Raw genomic sequence first — 22,568 nt, forward strand, 5'->3', positions numbered from 1 at the left:
CCTAGATTACAACAAACTAGACAGGGGTAGGCAACCTTTTGGAACCAGGGCCGGGTTGGTGTCCCCCCGACATTCGGCGGCCGAAGCCAGGGGGTGGAGCTTCCACCTCTGGGGCGTGGCTGCATGCTGGGGGCGGAGCTTCCACCCTCCAGGGCGGAGCCACCCTTGGGCGGAGCCTCTACCAAAGCCCGCAAGGAGGAGGAGGCGTGTGCCCGCCCTCTCCTCCTCGGGTGCCTTTCTGGACAAACACCCCCCATGCATTCCAAAACACACACACAGCACATTGTGCATTTTCACATGGCCTTTACTAACATGGCCTCTGCATATTTCAGAGGCTTATTCCATAATCAAACCCCTTGGGTTAACACTTAGAATGGTTTAACATGGCTATGCATATTGAACATGTCAAGGTGTTTCACCGTTCTTGGACCAAGTGTACTTCTCAGAAAGTGTACTTGGTCAAGGGACTGTGGTTTTCTTCACTGCGCATGGGTTTGAAAAATCACAGCATTTACACTGGCCTTGCCTCAGAGGCTTTCTGATATCAATATCGCCATTAAAGAACCAAAACCACAGAAAGGCACTTTGGAAAGTCACACTCTCTTGGCTTCAGAAACAGTACGTGCATGCCTCTCAAGCTGACTCAATCATTATCATCATCATCATCATCATCATCATCATCATCACCACCACCACACACATTGTCAAAGCAAGGGAGACTTATAAAAGCACACAAAACACACTTTGCAAGTCACACTCCCAGCTTCTGAAACAGTAGTTGCAACTTCTCAAGCTCACCATCATCATCACACTATCATTGTCAAAGCAAGGGAGACGTGTTAGCATTAAAGCACACAAAACACACTTTGCAAGGTCACACTCTCCAGCTTCTGAAACAGTAGTTGCATACTTCTCAAGCTGCATCATCATCATCATCCACACATCATTGTCAAATCAAGGGAGACTTGTTAGCATTAAAAGCACACAAAACACACTTTGCAAGTCACACTCTCAGCTTCTGAAACAGTAGTTGCATGCTTCTCAAGCTGCATCATCATCATCATCACACTATCATTGTCAAAGCAAGGAGACTTGTTAGCATTAAAAGCACACAAAACACACTTTGCAAGGTCACACTCTCTTGGCTTCAGAAACAGTGCCTCCATGCCTCTCAAGCTGGCTTATATCATCATCACATCATCATCATCATCAGCATCATCATCATCATCATCACACATCATTGTCAAGCCAGGGACACTGTGTAGCAATTAAAAATAACTGAAAAAAAAAAACAAAAAAACCCATCTGGCCTCTGGCCACTCACCACCTTCTCTTCCTCTCTCTTCGTCCTCCTCCTGCTCTTCCTCTCCTGCTGCCCCCTCTCCTCCTCCTGCTCTCCCTGCGGGGAGGTGGGGAGGGCCGCGTGGGGCCGCGGGGAGCCCTGCGGGGAGCCCGCGGGGAGCCCCACGGGGAGGCGGGGAAGGCCGCGCGGAGCCCGTGGGGAGGCGGAGGGCCGCACGGAGCCCCGCGGGGAGGCGGGGAGGGCCCCTGCCACCCTTGGAGCGCTCCTGGAGGGCCCCAGGGACGGCAGCGGCCCCCCAGAGGCCCCCGCCGCCCTCGGAGCCCTCCTGGAGGGCCCCAGGGACGGCAGCGGGCCTCCTAAGGCCGCCACCGCTGCCGCCGCCGCGCTGCCCATCGCGGCTTTCCGCGCTCTGGTGCGCCATTTGGGCGCAAAATGGCGGCGCCCATAGCGCTCTGGCTATGGGCGCCGCCATTTTTCACCCAAATGGAGCAAAATCTCGCGCGACCTCAGGAGTCGCGCGAGATTTCGCCGCCATTTTGCGCCCAAATGGCGGCGCCCAGAGCGGCAAAGAGTCGTTACGGGCGGCCGCAGCGGCGGCAACAGCACGCGGGGCCAGGCGGCAGGCCTCCGCGGGCCGCATCCGGCCCGTGGGCCGGAGGTTGCCGACCCATGAACTAGAAAGTCAAATTGAAATAGTTAAAAGTTCCTGTACCTTGGATCAAACACTGTTCAGAATGGAGATTGCAGTAAAAAAAATCAGAAGACTATGGAGATATATCACTGAAGGACGGGACCCCATTGTCATGTCCTGTCGCATCCCTTCCTGCCCAATCACGGGAAGGACTTTCACACTTGAACCGCATTTGACTGGCAGGAAAGCATGAGTGAGAGTGATTGCGCAAATCACTTTCACACCGCAGTGGGTGAAAAGCGCTTGCAGGTGTTATTGCAGTCTTTTGTATTAACTGCTTAACCCACTTTTCAGCCAGCTGCAGTGTGAAAGTGATTTGCACAATCACTTTCATCAGGTCGTGGATGGGATAAGGATGGGGAAGCAATCCCGTCTCTATCCTACCCCTTGTGATAATTTACTATGATTGGGAGGGCAGTTATGAAAGAAGTAGACACAATCCTAAACTGCAAAGACATAACACTGAATACTAAAGTAGATTGTCCAAACCATTGTATTCCCCATCATGATGTAGGGATTTGAGAGTTGGACAGTGAAAAGCCAAAAGAAAATCAAACACATTTGAGATGTAGCGCTGGAGAAGAGTGCGAGGAATACTTGGATGGCCAAAAAGACAAAACAACTGGGTCCTAGAACAGATCAAGCACAAACTCTCCCTGGAAGCCAAGATGACTAAACTGAGGCTGTTGTACTTTGGCCACATCATGCGAAGGCATGGCTCATTAGAAACATCAATGAGCTAGGAAAGGTGGAAAAGGCATTCAAAGAGAGGAAGATTGCACACACAGATGGCTAGACTCAATCAGAGAGGCTTTGAACCTGAGCCTGCAGGACTAGAGGACAGTGGGCCTTGGAATGTATCACTCACAGGATCACCATGCAGTAAGGTTGACTCGAGGGCAGTTAACCACAACAATAATCAATACTCCCCCCCCCATTTCTCAATTATCCTTTTTTGCCCAAAATTATTGGTACTGTGTTGAAGGTACTTGTCTTGTCTCAGAATAATCTAATCAAAAGGCTATAGGAACAACTATACTTTCACCTACTAGCTTGACCCACTCCAGTTCTCTTGTTAATTGTCATCAGGTTGACTTTTATTTAGGTCAGTCCTATAAGGAGGCCTCCAGATTTTGGACTTTCTCATCATATAGCTTCTGTGGTAAAAGACATCAAAAGGGCTCTATCATGCCTTGTTCTGTGCAGTACAGCATTGTTGCTATGGTGCCACTGTGTTATCTCCAAAGATCCTCCTCCAGTCTTATGTCCCATACTGCTGCTGCACATTTAGTCTCTGTGCAGGGCTATAATATTATCATAGGGCATATGGACATGAGATACAGTGTGCACAGGTCCAGATTTTATCTGGGAAATCAGGTTACGTTATTTGAGTTTCTAAGGTAGGATGGTTGTCCAAAGTCAATTTCTCCACACCTGGCATCCATGCAATTTGTAGCTAAGCAAGAGCATGAGTGTAACTGGCATAGGAGCAAGACCTAGGGCACAGATACACTGTGCTGAATGTCATACCATAGCAAAGAAGATCAGTGAAAGCTGGACCCAGAAATGGGAATAAAACTAGAGGTAAGAAAAAATTAATAAGCGCTGGACTCAGGGCTACCTCAGGGAAGATATTCCTGCAGCCAGCATCCCTTCCCAGTACCTCCTAGTCTCCAGTGTGTATCTGATTTGCATCTGTCACTGGTCTCTCCTTGTGAGGGAGTCTTCAACCCAAGGAGAGACCCTACTGTGCGTGAAGCAACCTTGAACTACACATGCATAAAATCCACGTGGATGAATTTGTCAGGTTCATTACTGGTGTAGTGGTCCTCTCTATCTTTAATATTTCATTCCTTTTTTGCTCTGTAATATTTGTTTTCTGACTTGTGACAGGATCTTCCCCCCTTCTACAGATTTTAAACTTTAGAGATCTTCCCTAGGTCTGAACAGGTTTTACTTGAATAGTTAGTTTATGTAGGGCATCCAAAGAGATTATGAAGCAGTCTTGAAGTCCAAGAACTATTGATTGAACAGCATGAAGAAAATTGATGTTGCAATTTCGTAGGAGGTGGATTATGATTTGAAAAAGATAGTAAAAGTAGCCAGTTTTGGCTGCCTGGAGTGAGCCATCTATACTCTGTCCTAAATCTGTTCAGGGTCAAAAATCAGGAGGGGCTTGACCAACACACAGCTTCTCTTGTAAAACTACAGCCTGGAGCAAGCATTTTACAAAAGGCTTGACACTTTCTAAAGGTTATAACGAGTAAATAAACCATCAAATGACTCCTCTTTTATTGCATGGTGAGGTTTTTTGTAAAACACTTAAATCCTTGTAGTCCTAAGGCAGCTAATAAATATCAACAGTTTTAAAGGTTTTTGTGTCTCTTGTTATTTTCTTAAGATTACATACAGTTTTTATTGAATCAAAAAAGTTTTCTTTTAAGCAGATGCAGGTCAGTTTGAAGAACACAAAGTTTGAAAACTTCACATTTTCTATAAAAATAACAGTATTGAGCTGAAGGATGGCTACATTTTTGTTTTGGTATTTCTTTTTTAAATGACCAGCTCTTTCTTTTAGACCACTGTGTCCCAACCTCCTAATGCCATGACCCACAGGTTGAGAACTGCAAAGGGGTCGCGACCCACAGGCAGAGAACCGCTGCACTAGAGTTTTATAGATTATGGTGCCAACTCTGGGTCTTAGGCGACTCCGTGTGAAAGGGATGTTCAACCCCCAAGGGGGGTCACAGCCCACAGGTGTAGAACCGCTGTTTTTAGACAAACATTTTATTTCCTTCAATAATATAGCATGACAGCTACTTTTCAGTATCATATAAGCTTTTGGACTATACAAAGTTTTCAAACTCCTTTAGTAAAAAATACAAGAAGAACTGAAATTCAAAATTTTGAAAGAACAGGTTTTGACTTGATAACGTCAGTTTGTTTCATTCAAAACCGAAAGCCTTACCACATGAAGAAAGAAGGCTGAAATGGAGAAGGAAAGTAGTGGCTTTCTCTTTACTCTCTGTATGCAGTTGTAGTACTTCCATTCTCCTTCCCAAGGGAGATGGTTGTAAAAGTGTGCCTTTTGCTGAACAGATTTTTTCCAGCACAACATGCAAGGAATGGCATGCAGAGGAATGGAGAAAGCTGTTACCTTGCTCTCTGTTTTGGCTTTCTTTTTCATGCAGTAAGGCTATTAGTTATCAGTACAATCATTTGAGTTGTACAGCCTAGTTGCCTGCAACACTGAGTAGTGTGAATTAGGATTTGAACAAATGAGCATAGAGGTGATAATTTATAGTTCTTATGTCTGAGCACATGTGACAGTTAAATCAAACTAGTAATTTAAGGCTTACGAATCCCAGTCCTTGCCTCCCCTATTAATTTTTAGCATCACCCTTCCCATAGTGTGCCACTATGCCAGAAATGCTGCATTGGCAGTGATAGAATGGTGTGGCTATCCAAATGTTTGTTGGATAAGTTAGCATACCCAAGGAAAGGAATGATGGCAGTGGTAGTTCAACAATATCAAGAGGGCTGCATGAGTACCTATAAGCATGGTCATTGTTTCTTCTCTCTTAACCAAAGCCCAAATCCTGTGTTTGTAACATTTTTTGTATTTTTACAAGGATGAGAGGCAAGATTAATTTCTCCCCTCCCTGCTAAGTTTCCGGGTAGACCTAACAATTGGTACTTGGAGTACCTTGTTAAATGATTCTAAGAAAGCAAAAACGAAAGTAGTGGCAAAGTTACTTTCTCTGCTGTAAAACACGTAAGATTATGACCCAAACTAAATGAACAGCCTTTATATTTCGAATACCCAAAATATCCATTTGGCTATGTTTTATGGCTTAGTATATCTAATGCATCTGTGAGTACTTCTGTATATATACAAATGTAACATATAACGAGTACGTCATGAATACCTGTTCTATAGCCCCATTTTAATAAGCTTTATATGTTATATGTTTTTATGCGTTTTATCACCTTTGTTGTCTTATGGCCTGTTGGCTGAAATAAAGATATTATTATTACATTTACCTAGTTGCATGAATTGTTAATTGTTTTTTTCAAATGAAAACCAGCCTCGAAAAGTCTGAAGTCATGAGTGGAAAATAAAAGTAAAAACAAAAAACAGATGCTTAACCTTTTCTTATCTGGCCATTTTTCTCTACTAAACCATCCTAGTTTCTCCTTCTTCATGTGGGAGAAAAGATATATGAACACTTTAGTGGTTGTTTTCGACAGGAGTTTTACTCATATGTATCGTGTTTCTACTTTTCATAATGTTGTGTCACTGGAGCACATTTTAGCATTTGTAAATAAATTGTTTAAAAGTGTACTCCCCTTCTGTGAAAAGTCATAGGGTAATCAAAATAATTGGCCTTTGTCCTGATGGGGGAGTAATAGGAGATGAATCCAGAGTCACTGGTTATAGACAATAATAAGAAACTATTTTGTTGTAGTTACAGAATATTATTTACCTGGGGAGTACAGAAAGATATTTATTGAGCTTTTAGATTTGATGTTTATCTATTTTACTTCCAGGCCACATAGCATTTGCAATATTCTGCAAACAATGCTGTAATATTAGAAGCAACAGCTCTTACATTTTTTGTTAGAGTATGTGACATATATGCTGTTTAAAAATCATAGAATCATAGAGTTGGAAGAGACCGCAAGGGCCATCCAGTCCAACCCCCTGCCATGCAGGAAATCCAGATCAAAGCATCGTCAACAGATGGCCATCAGCCTCTGTTGTGAAGCCCTCCAAGGAGGGAGACTCCACTTCATTCCTAGGAAGTGTGTGTTCCACTGTCGAACAGCCCTTACTGTCAGGAAATTCCTCCTAATGTTCAGTGGAATCTCTTTTCCTGCAGCTTGCATCCATTGCTCCGGGTCCTAGTCTCGGGAGCAGCAGAAAACAGTTTGCTCCCTCCTCAATAGGACATCCCTTCAAGTATTTAAATAGGGCTATCATATCACCCTTAACCTTCCTCTCCAGGCTAAACACCCACCTCCCTGAGTCGTCCTCATAGGGCAAGGTTTCCAGACCTTCACACATTTAGTCGCCCTCCTTTGGACACGCTCCAGTTTCTCAATGTCCTTTTTGAATTGTGGCGCCCAGAACTGGACAAGTATTCCAGTGGGGCCTGACCAGGCAGAGATATAGTGGCACTATTACTTCCCTGGATCTAGATACGATACTGATACTTCTATTGATGCAGCCTAAGAGAGAGTCCTCACATGAATGATGGTGTTTCTGCTCTTTAGTATGCTAACTGCAATGTCTAGGAACTCTTTGGAACCAGGCTTTGCTCCTGAATCCTCAGATGACAGCTAAGTCCAGGAACAAATTCTTTTCAATTACAACTAAGGTATTAACTCTGACCTTTTGTTCAGAATTGGTATCTAGTAACAATCATCCATAGTTTCAGAAGCCACAACATTGAGGATTGGCTTCTGCAATGCACTTCATTGGTCTCATGGTGAAGACCATTTTAAACCTTCAATCATTACAAAAAGAAATCAGTCTGACTTTTGAATGTAGTATCATGGGAGAACATACAGTTCTACTACAAGAGTGCTGATTAGCTATTAAAATGAAAGAGGCTGATTTTTACCTATGTATCCATGGTTTGGAACCTTTGTCCTTCAAGAAACATGTTTGCTCATATGAACTGTCCCTTTTGGCTTGTAAAGATCCTGCAGTTGAAAGAAATATGGGCAACGTTATGCAAGTAATCAAAGAAAGCTTAATGGACTGAGGTTTTCTTCCATTTTTTTCTTTTTCTACTAGTTTTGTATTCCTTCTTTCCTTTTTTTCCTTCCCTTGTCATTTGAGGCTTTCTGTTGGTTTAATCTCCCTCCACCTTTGTATATAAAAATAAATGTCTTTTTGTTCCATATTAATTTTTCTGGAAAAAGAAGGCTTTTAGAAAAATAGGCAGGGGGAATGAACATATTACCTCCTAGATTATTCCATATTTTCCCAGGTCTTTACATCTCCAGCCAGAGAAAAATTGTCCATGTTCCATAAAGCCTGCAGCTGCCTAGATCTGATCAGATGGTGCTGGGCCAGAAAAACCCTAAAAGGACATCCTAAGGAAGGCAGTGTGGGTCAAACAGGGGCTTCACCGAATTTCCATCTCCCCCCCCCCCCCACTCAATTTTTAATGGTAATGGTTTTATTTTATTTCTGCTCTTCCTGGATAATCTAATTAAAATTGTATATATATCCATCTTCTATAGAGTAAGTACCAAAACCTTCTCTTGGATATTTCCAAGATTTTCTATAAAAAGAGAGCTTTTAATCTGTCCCCAACCCCAAAACAGGAAAATAATTCCCAGGAAAATTTGGAATCAATATGAGTAGCTGCTTGAAAAAACTATCTACCTTTTCCCACAAGAATGTTATAATTATATGGCTCTTGGCAACTGTGATTCCAAGGACAGTGTGGAGTAAAGAAATATTCCCAGGTTATGAATATAAATTTCCTAGGAAGCACAACCCCTTACATAACACAGTGTATCTCTGTCTCCAAACCAGACTTACAACTGACCAACAATACATCCACTTTGGGATGGGAATTCAACTGGGGAAAGTTCCCTGATGTGATGTAATGTGTGTGTGTTGTGTGCCTTCCAGCAATTTCCCACTTCTGGCAATGCTAAGGTGCAAAGAGATAAAACTAGGTAGGAGTAGATTTCAATGATATCAGACAATACTACTTTCAAGTGTGAAAATCTCTCAAAGGGGAGAAGGAGGACTTCCAAAATTTTCTACCAACAGGGTCTGTCCTCCACCTCAAAACAGAAAAAATACTGTTATTTCAGCTTCTCTTATACCAAATTTTCATGGGCATTATTTTTCCTGTTAACTGCTGCTTAGTTATCATGACATTTTACTCTGCTATTCAAAGCCAGTTGCTTTCTAGGGTCAATTCAAAGTGTTCTTTTTAACCTTTAAAGTCCTAAATAGGTCAGGGCATGACTTGCTTTGAACCTGTCCATACATTAAGATCTTCAGGGAAAGTTTTTAAGAATACAGTACTGTACTTGTGTTCCTCCTAGAGTTTGGAACGCATTTCCCTCAGATTTGCAATTACTGTATCTCCCATTCTAACAGCATTTAGGAAGGATGTGAAGACATATCTTTAAAAGTGATCTTTTTACAGCATTTATTTTTACTCATTTTAGTGGCTTTGATTGTTGTGGTAGCTTTAATGGCTTTATTGTTTGATTAATCTGTTTTTAATCTGTTGTTAATATAGTTTTTAACTTGTATTATCTGTTTTTAATTACATTTATTCACTGGCTTGAGTACTAACTTTTAGCTGAAAGTACAGACAGAAATCTGAGAAATGAATAAATAAGGAATCTGGGACCTAGATCTTAAACTCTCTTCCCAAGCTGTGTTGCATTCCTCTCACCAAATGAAAATAAATTCTGCTTAGGCAGCCCTGTAAGGCTGTGTGAGAGGAAGTAATGCATACAAGGATATTCTCCTTCCATTGAAGAAATAACACTCAGTTGTGCCTTTTAACACTATTTTGAATATTTATTTCAAACGAACCTATAACCAAATAAATGTATTCAGGAATGCATCCTGAGTGTAATTGCACTCATCACACCAATCCAGTAAATGCTAGTGTGTATGTATGAACAGGTTTCCACAGATGGCTTTGCTTTACTAGATACATAAGGATCATGCAATGAAGAGCAGGGAGAGAAATGAAATGCCACATCCAATATTTTACTTTTAAATATTCCCTTAAAAAGTGGCCTAAAATTGTGAAACTTCTGGACATATTCATTGCTGGACAATATTGCACCTGCAGGAAAAGTTTATCTGAGAGCAAGTAGGAGGGGCATAACCCTTCTCTCTCTTGTAGTGCCCCCATGCCCCAAACTCCTTGAAAACGTACCCAAGAGATGAGGTATGGATGAGGTACTTTCCAGAGTGATGTAGGTCTTCAAGATGGAAAAAGATGTAGTGGGAAGGATACTACAATCCTGATGCTACTGCTATTGTCACATCAGATTTAGGTTTTTAAACAGTAGAATAAGAGATGTATATCAAGTAAAGAAATAGTTGTTTATAAAAAAATTCTTAACAATGAGATAGAATAATTGTATATCATGAAAGAACACGGATGACAGAATAAGAGAAGTATGTCAAGTAAACAAATAGTTATTCATGGTAAATTGTTATTAATGAGGTAATTTCTGTTTTATTCATCTTTTGAAACATTTTTTTTAAATAAATGTATTTGCCAGTATAGTGTTACTGTCTAATGTATTAATCAAACTAAATGGTGTTTCTTCCTTCTAATCAGATATATAGCATATATTGATTTGTATTTGAAAAGTAAGTTTCCTATAATCATATTAAGTAGCCATTCTTAATGTTTAAAAATAAAACAGTGAATAGTTTGTTTATTTTTGAAACCAGGATGCAGAAGTTCATTATGAGGAACAAATTAGCAAGTTTGTGGTTGAAAAACAGGAACTTGAATGGCAAAAGGTTGGTAGTTTTCAAAATAGATTCTGATAATTAGGTAGTATCTGTTTTGGTGATTTAACTGTTTGAACATTAAAAAATAGTGAATATTTATTTCTTATAAAACATTCATATAATGCTTCTGAGCTTTCAACAATATCAAATTTTGAAAATAGCTTTGCTTTAAATTGATGTAGAATTTGGTAAAAGTTAGGGTTTTTTCTGTCCTAACTAAACATGAACAATACTTATATGAAAATCCAAGTACATGTGAATCTATGGCCTGTTACAGACTGCCAAAATAAAGCTGCTTCGGGTTTCTTTGGAGGTATGCTATTAAATGATGCATGGGTCTAAGAGTCCAGAGGTCATGCCAAAGCCACACTCCATTCCTAAGCACTGGAGTGCAGCTTTGGTCGGCTTCCGGATTCTTAGGATGCATGATCATTTAAATAGCATACCTCCAAAGAGACCCGAAGCAGCTTTATTTTGGCAGTCTGTAACAGGCCTATCATTCATACCTTTGCTCTTTTGCCTCACTGCAAACAAATATGCAACAGCTGCAAACTGTGTACTTGCCACAGTTAGCTTCTCATCTTCCATAAATCACCCTGTTGCACTTCACTACAGATGACAAATTTTAAAATAATAAATTCTGATTTTATAGCCAGTGTTTTAAAACATACACTTTAAAATGAATGAGCAGTATAATGACAATCATGTTGTTGCTCTGAAATTGCATAGACACAGTTTTATAGAAAATAATATCCCAGTTTTCACACAAATAAACCTGTGGCTATGCTCTTTTATTTGAAGGTATTGTTATTATTAGAGAGCCACTGTGGAGTAGTGGTTTGAGTGTTGGACTATGAATCTGTAGAACAGGGTTCAAATCCCTGCTTGACCATAGAATCATAGAGTTGGAAGAGACCACGAGTGAACTTGGGAAAATCACATTCTTTCAGAGAATGGCAAACCCTCTCTGAAGAATCTTGTCAAGAAAACCCATGATGGTATCACCATAAATCAGAAATGACTTGAAGGCACACAGCAACAAATTGCTATTATTATCTTGTCTATAATTGTTATTTCTCAATTTAAGGTTAAAGAGCTTTAAACTGTAATGTTTATTTTAATATATTAGTGACATAGTATACTTGGCAGTGCAATTAAAAAGTCACAGTTACAGATCAGGTTTGATATATTTAGTTATAATCATTTAATTTTTTAAACTTTTGTAATCAGTGTTTTTGTTCTATCTTTTTAAATGATTGTAAACTGTCTTTAATCTCATTTTGGGAGAAATGCGGGATATAAATCCTTTAAATAAATAAACAAATAAATAGTATCTTAATTTAAATTATTGTTGACAAATAGGAAGCTCTTCAACACCAGAAAGAAGCATTAAACAAGCAGCATACAGAAGCCATGGCAGCTATTAAAAAACAGGTAGTACACTGAATTTTTTTTTTAACAGTAATAATCAATACTATGAACAGGTAAATTTTATCGAGAAAGCAATATTCTCATTAAAATTCAGAAGATCAGTAACACTTGAAGCATTTGTTTTTCCCTTGCTTTAGGCTGTAGTCCTGTAGTCACTCACCTGACCAAATATAAATAGGGTTGTGCTGTCAGGTTCAGCAACAGTGTAGAGACACTTGCTGTGAGGAATGGCCTTTCTGTTCCTCTCTTTTAAATGAGGAGGTAAACATGCCCACACAGGAGAGGAAAAGGATCCAAATGGTATATTAAACAAATAAAAATAAATAAAGGCCCAGTACATACGGGCCCTTTGCTATGCCCTCGTCACGTGTTAGGGTTGCCTAGGGGTGTATATACATGGGCACCGCCATTGCTACGTACGTGCCACATGGCATCTGTGCAGTGCCACACGGCACTTATGTAATGAGTGTGCCACCACTGCGGCTTTAGAAGAACCCACTTTTCATGGGTTCTTTTTCTGCCGGCGGGAAGCCATGCGGTTTGGCGGCTGCGGCTTCCCTCCAGTGGAAAAACAGGCACTGAGAGTCCGCCCTTTTTGGGTGGTCTGTCCCGCGCCTATAATTAGCACAATGTCACAACAGTTGCATTGTTGGTATTTTCCACTTTTTAAAATCAAGCAATAAATATACAGTCAGTCCTCCATATCTTCGTATTCAACCATCCACAGTTTGAAGAGATTCAAAATGAATGTAAATTTCAAAAAGCAAATCTTAATTTTGCCATTCTATATCGTGTACACCATTATACTGTGCCATTGTATTTAATGGTACTTGAGTATCCACAGATGTTGTTATCCATCCATTTTGGTGTATGTGTCTGGGAACCAAACCTCAGCAGATGTCAGAGGCCCATTCTATAGGGGTGTGTGTGTGTGTGTGTGTGTGTGTGTGTGTGTGTGTGTGTGTGTATCATGGTAGTGGCCCCAAATACGTGTCATTTTGCATGCTATACAAGTTCCAATCTGGGGTACTTTTGGAGTACTATATTAAGTACTGAACAAGACAGGAATGGACACATTTCATCAGGCAGAAGGCTCTTTGAGGCGTTACTTCTAAGATACCTGAGACAGGAAAAAAAAGAAATAAATAGGAAAATAGAGGAGGGATAAGGAATTATTTGTTGTTGTTTTTAAAATATTTTATTAAATAAATTTCCATAACGTACATAACAATATTAATATTGACAACAACAACAACGACAAAAATAACACAGACAGTGACATTTAACATAATCAAAAACAAAAACTCATTATTGATACTCTTTCAAATTCATTCTATTATATTTACGTAATCTACTTTCAATATGTAAAAATATATGATGACTGTTTACTAAAAACTATTTTGTCGAGTCAGTCTTTGGATCATTCCAAGTATCTTGTCTTTCAAGTTTCTTCTTCCTAACCTACTTTCCCATTCCTCTTTAACCTTCTTTATACTCTTCAGTATCTACTCCTTCTCTTTCAAACATGCTTTATCTTACTCCTAATATACTTATCTTTGGATCTGAATTGACTCTCTTCCTTTCTATCTTTATTCCGTCCATATTCCCTTTCCCTTTCCCTTTCCCTTTCTCTTTCACTTGCTAATTTCCACTACCTCTACCTCTGGGAATTTAATCCGAAGGTTACCCTGACCCTCATTACCTAATCAATTTATTTTGGCATACATTACATCCATTCTTCAACACTTACACAATGTTTGATAAGGAGCTATTTGTAAGATTCCTGAGGTTTTTAAAAAATATATGAGGAAATGGGAGAGCACTGTCTGAGGTACTGCTAGTAAGGCTGGTGGGGTTATATAAGAGATGAATGGGAAAACAGGGGGCCCTTTGGGTATTTGGTGTAGACTTGGGCAGCATCAGGTGCATGTCACCTGATTGATAATTAAATCATTTTCCTTTGTGAGAAATTATATTAATGGTCAATGGTGAGGCTATTAAAGGGGCAATTAAAAGGTTATTCATCAGATATCCCTTTGCCACACTCAACTGGAAGCAATAAAAGGGGCAGAACAAAAAATCAAATAGCCTTTAATTAATGCAGGAAGGGAATTGATGGATAATACAGTTTTTAATTAAGTGCTATATATAATTTTATTTTGATTCTGCTTCAAGATTCAGAAAAAACAATGCTTCAGTAGCGCTTAACAATTCTAGAATGAAAAACACCCTCTGTTTAACAGAGCATATACTGCTTTTATTTACTTAATTTGGCCCAGGGAATTTTCTTAAAGTAGGCATTTTAAGGTTTTCAGAATTTTATGGTCTTGTGCATTTCATGATCATCAGTGCATATTTTTAGCTTGTTAGATTTTTGTCTGATTCATAATATACATTTTACAGTATTTATTTTCATCTTTTTATAAACACCACCCAGTATTTCGGATAGGCTTTCATTTAAGCAATAATTTCAGGTAATAAGAAATTACTTTTTCTGGGTTATGTTATGTATACACTTAATAATATCTTTAACTGTAGTGTGAACTCCAAATGGGGTGGGAAGAGGTGTCTTTATAGAAAAGGTATGTACAGATGACAGAGACCTCATAACCTTGCAAGATGGTTAATGAGAGGTCAGAACACCTGCTCACCCTTTTAATAAATGTTCCAAATCCCACAGAAGCAATGGATGAAACGCTGGTAATTCCCTCTGATATTTGGTAATATTTCCAGCCACTTAGGATACTAAACTGAACGAAAGGGGGAAACAGACAGTCTCTTTGTGGTGGCTTGGGGGTGTTGTTTAGACAATGCACACCCCCAAGATGGCAGGAAGCCACTGTGAAGCCACCCACCTGCCCACGTTGTGGGCAGCTTTGTGGCACTCCAGAGGCATGGCGTTTAGACGCCACAGAACAATACACAGATTAACATGGAATTTCCTTCCTACCCAGAGTCACACAGTATACATATATCCAGCTCTCTTCTATGCCAACATTTTCAGGAATAAACTCTTCTAGAACATGGCCACAAACCTTAAAAACCCACAAAAAAACTAATTAGCTTACACTTTGTAAACTGCTTAGAGAGTGCTTAAGTGCACTGATAATCGGTACAGAAATGTACTTGCTATTGCTATACATTAAGGGAAATAATAAAAAGACATGTAATAGACAAACATATGCTTGCAGAATGTTGCTTTCAGGTACAAATGTATGCAAGATACTTATGGATTTTCATGTGAATTAAAAAAAATGTTTGTGGTTGATGTGGAAATGGGACAGAGCAAAAGTGTGCTTTAAAAGTATCTGTGTTGGAGAAAGTGAAGAACAAATCTAGTCCTACTTCTGAACAATGCCTCCTGTACCTATCCTGTTGGCCTACCAGTGAAGTTGAAGTTGAATGCTCAACTAAAAGATTTGAACCACAATGTTTCCATTCTCCTGCAGTCATTTTAGAGAGCAGAGGAGGAGCCAGTTTCTGTTTTGGAGAAGAATTTCCTTTATAGTTCAACCCCATGCATTTTCCAAGTGATATGCCATTTGGTTAATAATAATTACATTCTATGTTGCACAAATTATTTGATCATGCTGCTTTTATTTATTTCCTTCATGTGGCATTCAAGTTTCAAGCAAGAATGCTTGCTTTGGAAGAAGAAAAGGTAAGGCATACATAGTTGTATGATTAATTAATTCAGTAAACAGATACCGAACCCTTGTTCGCGAAGAAAAGCCAGAGAGAGAGAGAGAGAGAGAGAGAGAGAGAGAGAAACAGATACTCAATTAGTAGTGGGGATATAAAGTGCTTTGTGTGAAGTTTCATGTATTTCAGAGGTGTGTGTGTAGTCCTTTCTTTAGGGCTATAACTATAAAAGTAATTAAAAGCCTTCACTAAATACTGAAGTGCCCTTCTGGCGGGGTGGCAAAAGTGTGGCCCACAGGCCTCTTTTATATGGTCCTCCAAAGCACAGAGACCTCAACAAAAGTCACACCATAATCCCCCAAACTACTACTAAACTGCTAAAAACATTGTGGCTTGGATTCTTTTTCACATGATCCCAGAACATCTACAAAAACTGCAAATTTTCAGCTTAACAGTGACACTGGGAATGATGTCATGTCAATCACTAAGAATATGAAAAATGTCACCACCAGTCACTCAGAATGTGAAACGTGGAAACACTCTACACTGTTTTTTCTTAATTACTAAATAAAAAAGTTACATTTTGCAAAAATTTGGCTTATACAGTTCCTTGCTTGGTAGAACAGAAAACTGGAATGCTATATAACAATTCCATCGTAGTGAACACAAATTATGTCAACTATTTAAGAAGACAGTTGCAATAAATAATGCACATAGGAAAGCAGAAACAATACAGAAAACGCTAAAGGCATGGAACAATATAAACAATATATTTTACAGCGACTTTTAAAAGTCCACCCAGTAACCCAAGGATAAAGAATATTTTGATAAGTGCAGAGCACCAAGAAATGAGATGTTCAAAAGAGAGAGTGTTAAAAGCCTGTTTAGGATTTCATGGGAAATACAGATCTGTTGAAATTATCTTGCTATAGTTCAAGCCACATTGCTTTCTCAGTTTGTGTACTCACAGCAAGGTAAACTCGTCACATTTTCTGTAGATTTTTATGTTCCTAACAATAAATATGTCACTGAGTATATGCTGAGAAATGTCCTTTTTCTTATAAACAATCTTGGTTTTTGGCAGTGCAAATATCTGCTTGCTGAGGAATCAAAAGAAAGAGAAATGGAAGGACTGAAGGAAGCTTTAAAAAAATTACAGGTATACAAAATTAACAATGTACTCATATTGTTTGGTGTATTTTGGCACTGATCCAATAGAATGTTTTGTAGCAACTTGGATGATGGGTGCTGACCAAAGCAAATAAGCATAATTCTTGCTTATTAGCAAATAACTGGTGAAGGAGCAGCCAGTACAGTCCCTTCTTCTTTTTCCAAACAGGTGAGTGGGGGAGTCAGCTTTATTTATGTGGCTACTGCCACATAGACTAAGGATCTTTCTGGCCTGAAACAGACAGGCCAAAAGGGCCGCTGTGTGGTGTTTACAAAACGCATGTCCCCAATGCGGACAGAAGCTGCTCTGAGACCGCCCTAACCTTACTTGAAGGAACGCCTCTCCCTACACAATCCGCCCCGTACTCTCAGAACTACAGGGAAGAATCTATTGGACTGCCTGAAGACTAGATTAAGATCTACTTCCCATAGGGCAGTGATGGCGAACCTATGGCATGCGTGCCAGAGGTGGCACTCAGAGCCCTCTCTGTGGGCACATGTGCCATCATCCCAACACAGAGTTTGCCAGAATTTGTTACTGGAAAGCCAGAGGGACATGGCACTTTGCAATAAATAAGGGGGTTTTGGGTTGCAGTTTGGGCACTCGGCCTCTAAAAGGTTCACCATCACTGCCATAGGGCATTCACTGTGATGGCTCCCAAATTGTGGAATGGCTTGCCGGAGAGATCCGTCTCATTACCACCTTAGATGCCTTTAAGAAGGCAATCAAGACGGATCTCTTCCGGCGAGCCTTCCCTCCAGACCTGCTTTAACGGCTTAAGATGATAACTCCACTCGGAACTTGATGAGGAATCAGATTTTGATATTGCATATGTATAGATATTTTAATGTGTTTTTAAATTTTGCTTTGTATAATGAGAATGTATTTTAACTATGTGCAACTTTATATATGTGCTGTTCTCCTGCCTCGATCCGTAGGGAGAGGCGGGATATATAAATAAAAATTATTATTATTATTATTATTATTATTAACCTGGAAGAACTGAGCCAAAAAGGAGTTGACAAAAACCACTCCTTTTTGGCAGTTGGTTCAGGACCGTGGTCGCAGCCCAGATCAGGACTGGGCACATGTGGTTGCCATGGTCCTGCAGCAATTGGGGTGGGAATGGCTTCTGCCCTTTTGCCCTGTCTGTTTGAGGCCTCTTTCTGGTTTTTAGTCCAGCCTTCTTCCTAAGAATTCAAGGCTACATATTTACACACACCCACACACAATGCTGTGAAATAGAGAGGCAGTTAAAGGCTGGTTCCCGACAGGTGGGGGGGGGGGGAGAAACCTGCCAATCCTCCACATCAAATAGCTTAGATCAGAGCAGAAATACTGCTCTATATTTTATCTGCCCAGAATCTCCCACCATTCCAGGCCAGTGATGACCCTGGGTTTTCCTTTTACTTGCCCTTTTCCTAAGCTAAACAACTCTGAACATTGCAACCTTCTCTTGTAAGCATATTTTGTTGGTAATTTTCTGCACATTTTCCATCTCTACCACATCTTTCTAAGTGCAGTGATTTTTGTTACTTACAAATAATTTATTTTCAAGAATTCTAATTAAAATTCATAGGGCTGTTTCAGTAGAAAATATTTCCTGGAGGTCTTTGCTTATTTTTAAATTGAGTTAGTTTTCAAAATAAGAGCATTTTAAAAAGGGAAGTAAATAAAATATTAGACCAGGATAGGAAAAATACAATGATGAAACAATGTTTTAATTATATGAAATCATATTACCCTTTCCCCCACTATTAATCATGTAAATGTGTCATTATAAATGTGTAAGGAAAACACTTTAATCAAAATAGTGGGGATTTTACCTACATTTTTTAGCTGTTTTTCAGGTTTCCCTAACAATTTAATTGTATATTTTCTTTTCACACTGTAACAATGGAAAATTTCATCTATCATTAATATTGTTCTAATTACTTTGTGCTCATTAACTTTATAAATAGCTTTGTTATTTTTGTGTCAGTCTCTGTTTGTTTAATAATCAAGTTAATGCTGCAATTATTGTATAAGCAAATTTCTTCACATTGCTGACCCTCTGTGCAAAAAGCTGAAAGGATTTGTTATGCCCTGCTCAATTCATGACACAGCACAAGTGATATATAGTGTACTTCAGGGTTGGCTGAACATGATACATGGACAGAAAGTAATAAATGCTCCATTGCTTTTCTTAACTAAGATAAACTTTGGTAAGAATCATCCAGTGAAGAAATTTGATTTAAACTCAGTACAACAAAGGCATTCAAAAAGACAGTTCTGATATTTTAGTTAACTTTGTTGTAATAGCAGTTGGTGTGCACATTCTATACACGCAGACAAGATAAGAGCAGCACTTCACATTAGAAAATACACAAGACTCTTCCTTGCTTCCTCTGAACAGGCAGATCATATGCTGCATATTTTGTGTTTAACGAAAAACTGCACTCTTAGGTGAGTTTGTTCTGATGGTACACTACTCATATAAGTAGACAGCTATTATCGTGAGCAGTTATTTATAAATTGAACTAGTGTGGGGTTAGCTTTCTTTCATTACAGTCATCACCAACTTATGAGTTTCTCACTTTGCTTTGATGCTAGGAGTAGACCTTAATTTTTGTGCTATTGTTACCACATGCTAATATTTTATATGATTAGTACTAAACTAGGGATTTTTAAAAGCTGGATGGTGATGAAGAAGCCATGGCTTGCATTAGGAGGGTAGCACATTTAATTTCTTACATCCTAAGAGAAGTCAGGATGATCTTGCTCTCCTCATAAAGAGGTATGGTTGCACAATGGTACAATGAACAATTTGTAAAGAAGTCTAAGGAGAAGGCAGCCTGTCATGCTGTGAATGAGAGCATACTTTTCAGAACAAGTTTCTGCTTGTATAACAACTGCTAACAGTCTTTAGAACTGGGTGGCAATTACAATTTATAATATATTAATACTTGGGCAGGTAACATGTGACGTCTCAGAAGTTGTCGGACTACAAATTCCTTAATTCATCAGTCATTATAATTAGGGCCAATGTAATTTGGAATCCACTAATATCTGGAGCCAGCATGATGTAGTGATTTGAGTGTTGGACTAAAACACTGAGAGACCAGGGTTTGAATATATGCTTGACTATTGAAACCTACTGGGTGACCTTGGGCAAGTCACACTCTCTCAACTCAGAGGAAGGCAGGCACAAACCCCAACAAATTCTGCCTAGAAAACCCTCTGATATGTTCATTATAGGGTTGCCTTAAATCAGAAATGACTTGCAGGCACAGAAAAACAATATCTGAATGGCCACAGGTTGTCCATCCTGCCTTCATACTGGAGTGTTATTCATTTGAAAACTGAAGCAAACAGTTCTTTATTGTTACAAACTACAGTGAACAGAAAAGCCATATGATTTCTGAGTACAACTTTTTTGATGTATTGATCTTTACATTGCTAGCATTACATATTTTTGCAGACACTGGTGAAAGGAAGCGTGATAGGAGATTAATGAAGTAAGAATCTCTTACAATCTAATATAGTGCTTGTTGCAGAATAGAGAAGGATGGTGGTGGGAGGTAATGCAGTAATTGGTATTCATGTGTAGCACTATTTGCCTCAGGAGGAAAGTTACCTGGAGGAAAGGTCCTCCCCAGCGAATAGCAGCTGGAGGGTGATGTTGGCAGAGCCTCTAAGAAGGAGGGGGAGGAAATAAGAACGAAACCTCTTTGGGTGCTTTGGTTCTAGTCCTGATTCCCCCAAGATAGCTGCTTAGAATTTGAAGGAAAGAGGGTGGGTGGGGTGGGGGTGGGGGTGGGGGTGGGGGTGGGGGAGAAAAGAGACACATAATTTCAAGTATGCCATGTGTTTGGCTTGAGGTGGGCATTTAATCTAAGTAGTAATGCATTTAATATAATGTAGTGTGCTGAGAGGCCTTGGGCTGGAATTAATGGAATATGATTATTAGCATCATGGGAAGAGAAAGATTTTGAAAAGTGAACAAGGTAGAAAACAGACTGAAGATGTAATACTGGTAAAAAGTTTCTACTTTGCAGCTTCTACTGTTTTCAACACTTTTAAACCTGGCTTGCAAATACACATAAACCTCAGTGCCTAAGTGGTGTAGTGGTTTGAATGTTGGACTACGACGCTGGAGACAGGGCTTGATTCCCTGCTTTGCAATGAAACCCACTGGATTATCTTGGGCATGTGACATGTTCTCAGCCTCAGGGGAAGGCAAAAGCAAACCTCCTTTGCGCAAATCTTGCCAAGAATATCTCTTGCCTTAGGATCATCATAAAAGTTGGAAATGAAGGCATGCAACAAAAGTGCCTGGAGTAAGTAAGAATCAGAGTTGGAAGAGACAACAAGGGCTATCCAGTTTAACCTCCTGCCATGCAGGAATGCACAATCAAAGCAGAAGTAGGTATGTTGGCACTATATTAAATCCCAGGAGTTTTTAGTGGACATGTGAGCTCACTAAGAACCCTGCTTTCCCTCTTTCTTTGTCTTCATTTGTGAGCATATACACCAATAGCATGATTAAAGGAAATAAGAGATTTGTACATGCTTCTCACATTCCAGTCCAGCTTTTCCTCTGACATTGATACAAGTTACTTGTGATCCAAATGTGAATAACTTGCATGGGGGAGGATTAATACAGAAGGACAAAATCAGGCTTGTAGGCTGCACATAGTGCCCCAAATACATTTTTTACAGTTTACAAAACTCCCAATGACTCCTACCTTGAAAAAAAAACCTCATTAAAAATTCACAATTCCGACTGCTGTAAGTCTCCATAAGTGTGTTGGGTTAAATGTTCCTTTAAGAAAATATAAAAATAAGTATGTGGCTGTAAATGGGGGAAAACACCAGGTGCTGATCCTTTGTAATTAGTTATGTATATATAGGGTTGCAATGTCCTGCCGGCAGGTGGGACATTCACGTTTTTTGTGGTACTGGGACGGTTCCGTCCCAGTTGCCGCCAATTCCCAGGTTTGAGGCTGCCTCCAGGGCCTGGCCTGCTGATGTGTCCACTGCCCTGGCCACTAATGTGGCCGGCTGGCCAGCCACCCACCTCCTCTTCCTCCTCTGCTGCCTCCACGTGCTGCGCATCCGTGTGTCCGCACTGCCCGTGGCAGTTGCCCGGGCCACGGCCGGCAGCAACTCGTATGCACCCCGCTAGTACGCCCCACTAGCGCGCCCGTGCGCCTGCGTGCAGGGCTAATAAAGAGCAGCTCCTCGCCTCCTCTCCTTGAGGCTGACCAGCCAATACCAGAACAGCAGGGGCGGGGGTGTTTCCAGTCCCAGTCTGCCATTGGCCAGCCTTAATGAGGAGGGGAAGCTTCGGAGGAGGAGGAGCACTGAGGGTAAGCCTCTGGCTCTGGGCCAGAGGGAGGGGAAAGGGCCATTTCCTGGTGCCATTTGGCACCGAGGAGGAAGGGGAGGAGGAGGAGGAGAAGGAGGAGGGTGGCCATTTCCATTCATATGTATTTTTCCCAAAGTGTGTTTTTTGTGTATTTTTTGTGCTTTTAATGCTAACAAGTCTGCCTTGTTTTGACAATGATAGTGGTGATGATGATGATGGTGATATTGATATCAGGAAGTTTCTGAGGCAGGCGCCCACTGTTTCTGAAGCCGAGAGAGTGTGACTTTCCAAAGTGCATTTTCTGTGTATTTTTTGTGCTTTTAATGCCAACAAGTCTGCCTTGTTTTGACAAAGATAGTGATGATGATGGTGGTGGTGATATTGATATCAGGAAGCTTCTGAGGCAGGCGCCCACTGTTTCTGAAGCCGAGAGAGTGTGACTTTCCAATGTGTGTGTTC

General features: G+C 40.2%; 1 protein-coding gene across 11 annotated transcripts in view; it reads left to right on the top strand.

Moving 5' to 3' along the window:
• CCDC73 (coiled-coil domain containing 73) overlaps positions 1-22,568 on the top strand; it is a 115,249-nt gene that overhangs the window by 42,301 nt on the left and 50,380 nt on the right. For 6 of the 11 annotated variants that reach the window (XM_042472332.1, XM_042472315.1, XM_042472324.1 and 3 more), the window contains 4 exons: positions 10,453-10,524; positions 11,878-11,949; positions 15,572-15,607; positions 16,673-16,747. In XM_042472332.1, the coding sequence (XP_042328266.1) occupies positions 10,453-10,524; positions 11,878-11,949; positions 15,572-15,607; positions 16,673-16,747 (255 nt within the window). Of the gene's footprint in view, positions 1-8,560; positions 8,694-9,822; positions 9,938-10,141; positions 10,220-10,452; positions 10,525-11,877; positions 11,950-12,170; positions 12,247-12,793; positions 12,868-15,571; positions 15,608-16,672; positions 16,748-22,568 lie in introns of those variants that run through there. The other 5 variants (XM_042472379.1, XM_042472370.1, XM_042472388.1 and 2 more) reach the window with 5 other exon arrangements.

Source organism: Sceloporus undulatus, chromosome 1 (assembly GCF_019175285.1).
Source record: "Sceloporus undulatus isolate JIND9_A2432 ecotype Alabama chromosome 1, SceUnd_v1.1, whole genome shotgun sequence".
NCBI classification, from domain to species: domain Eukaryota; kingdom Metazoa; phylum Chordata; class Lepidosauria; order Squamata; family Phrynosomatidae; genus Sceloporus; species Sceloporus undulatus.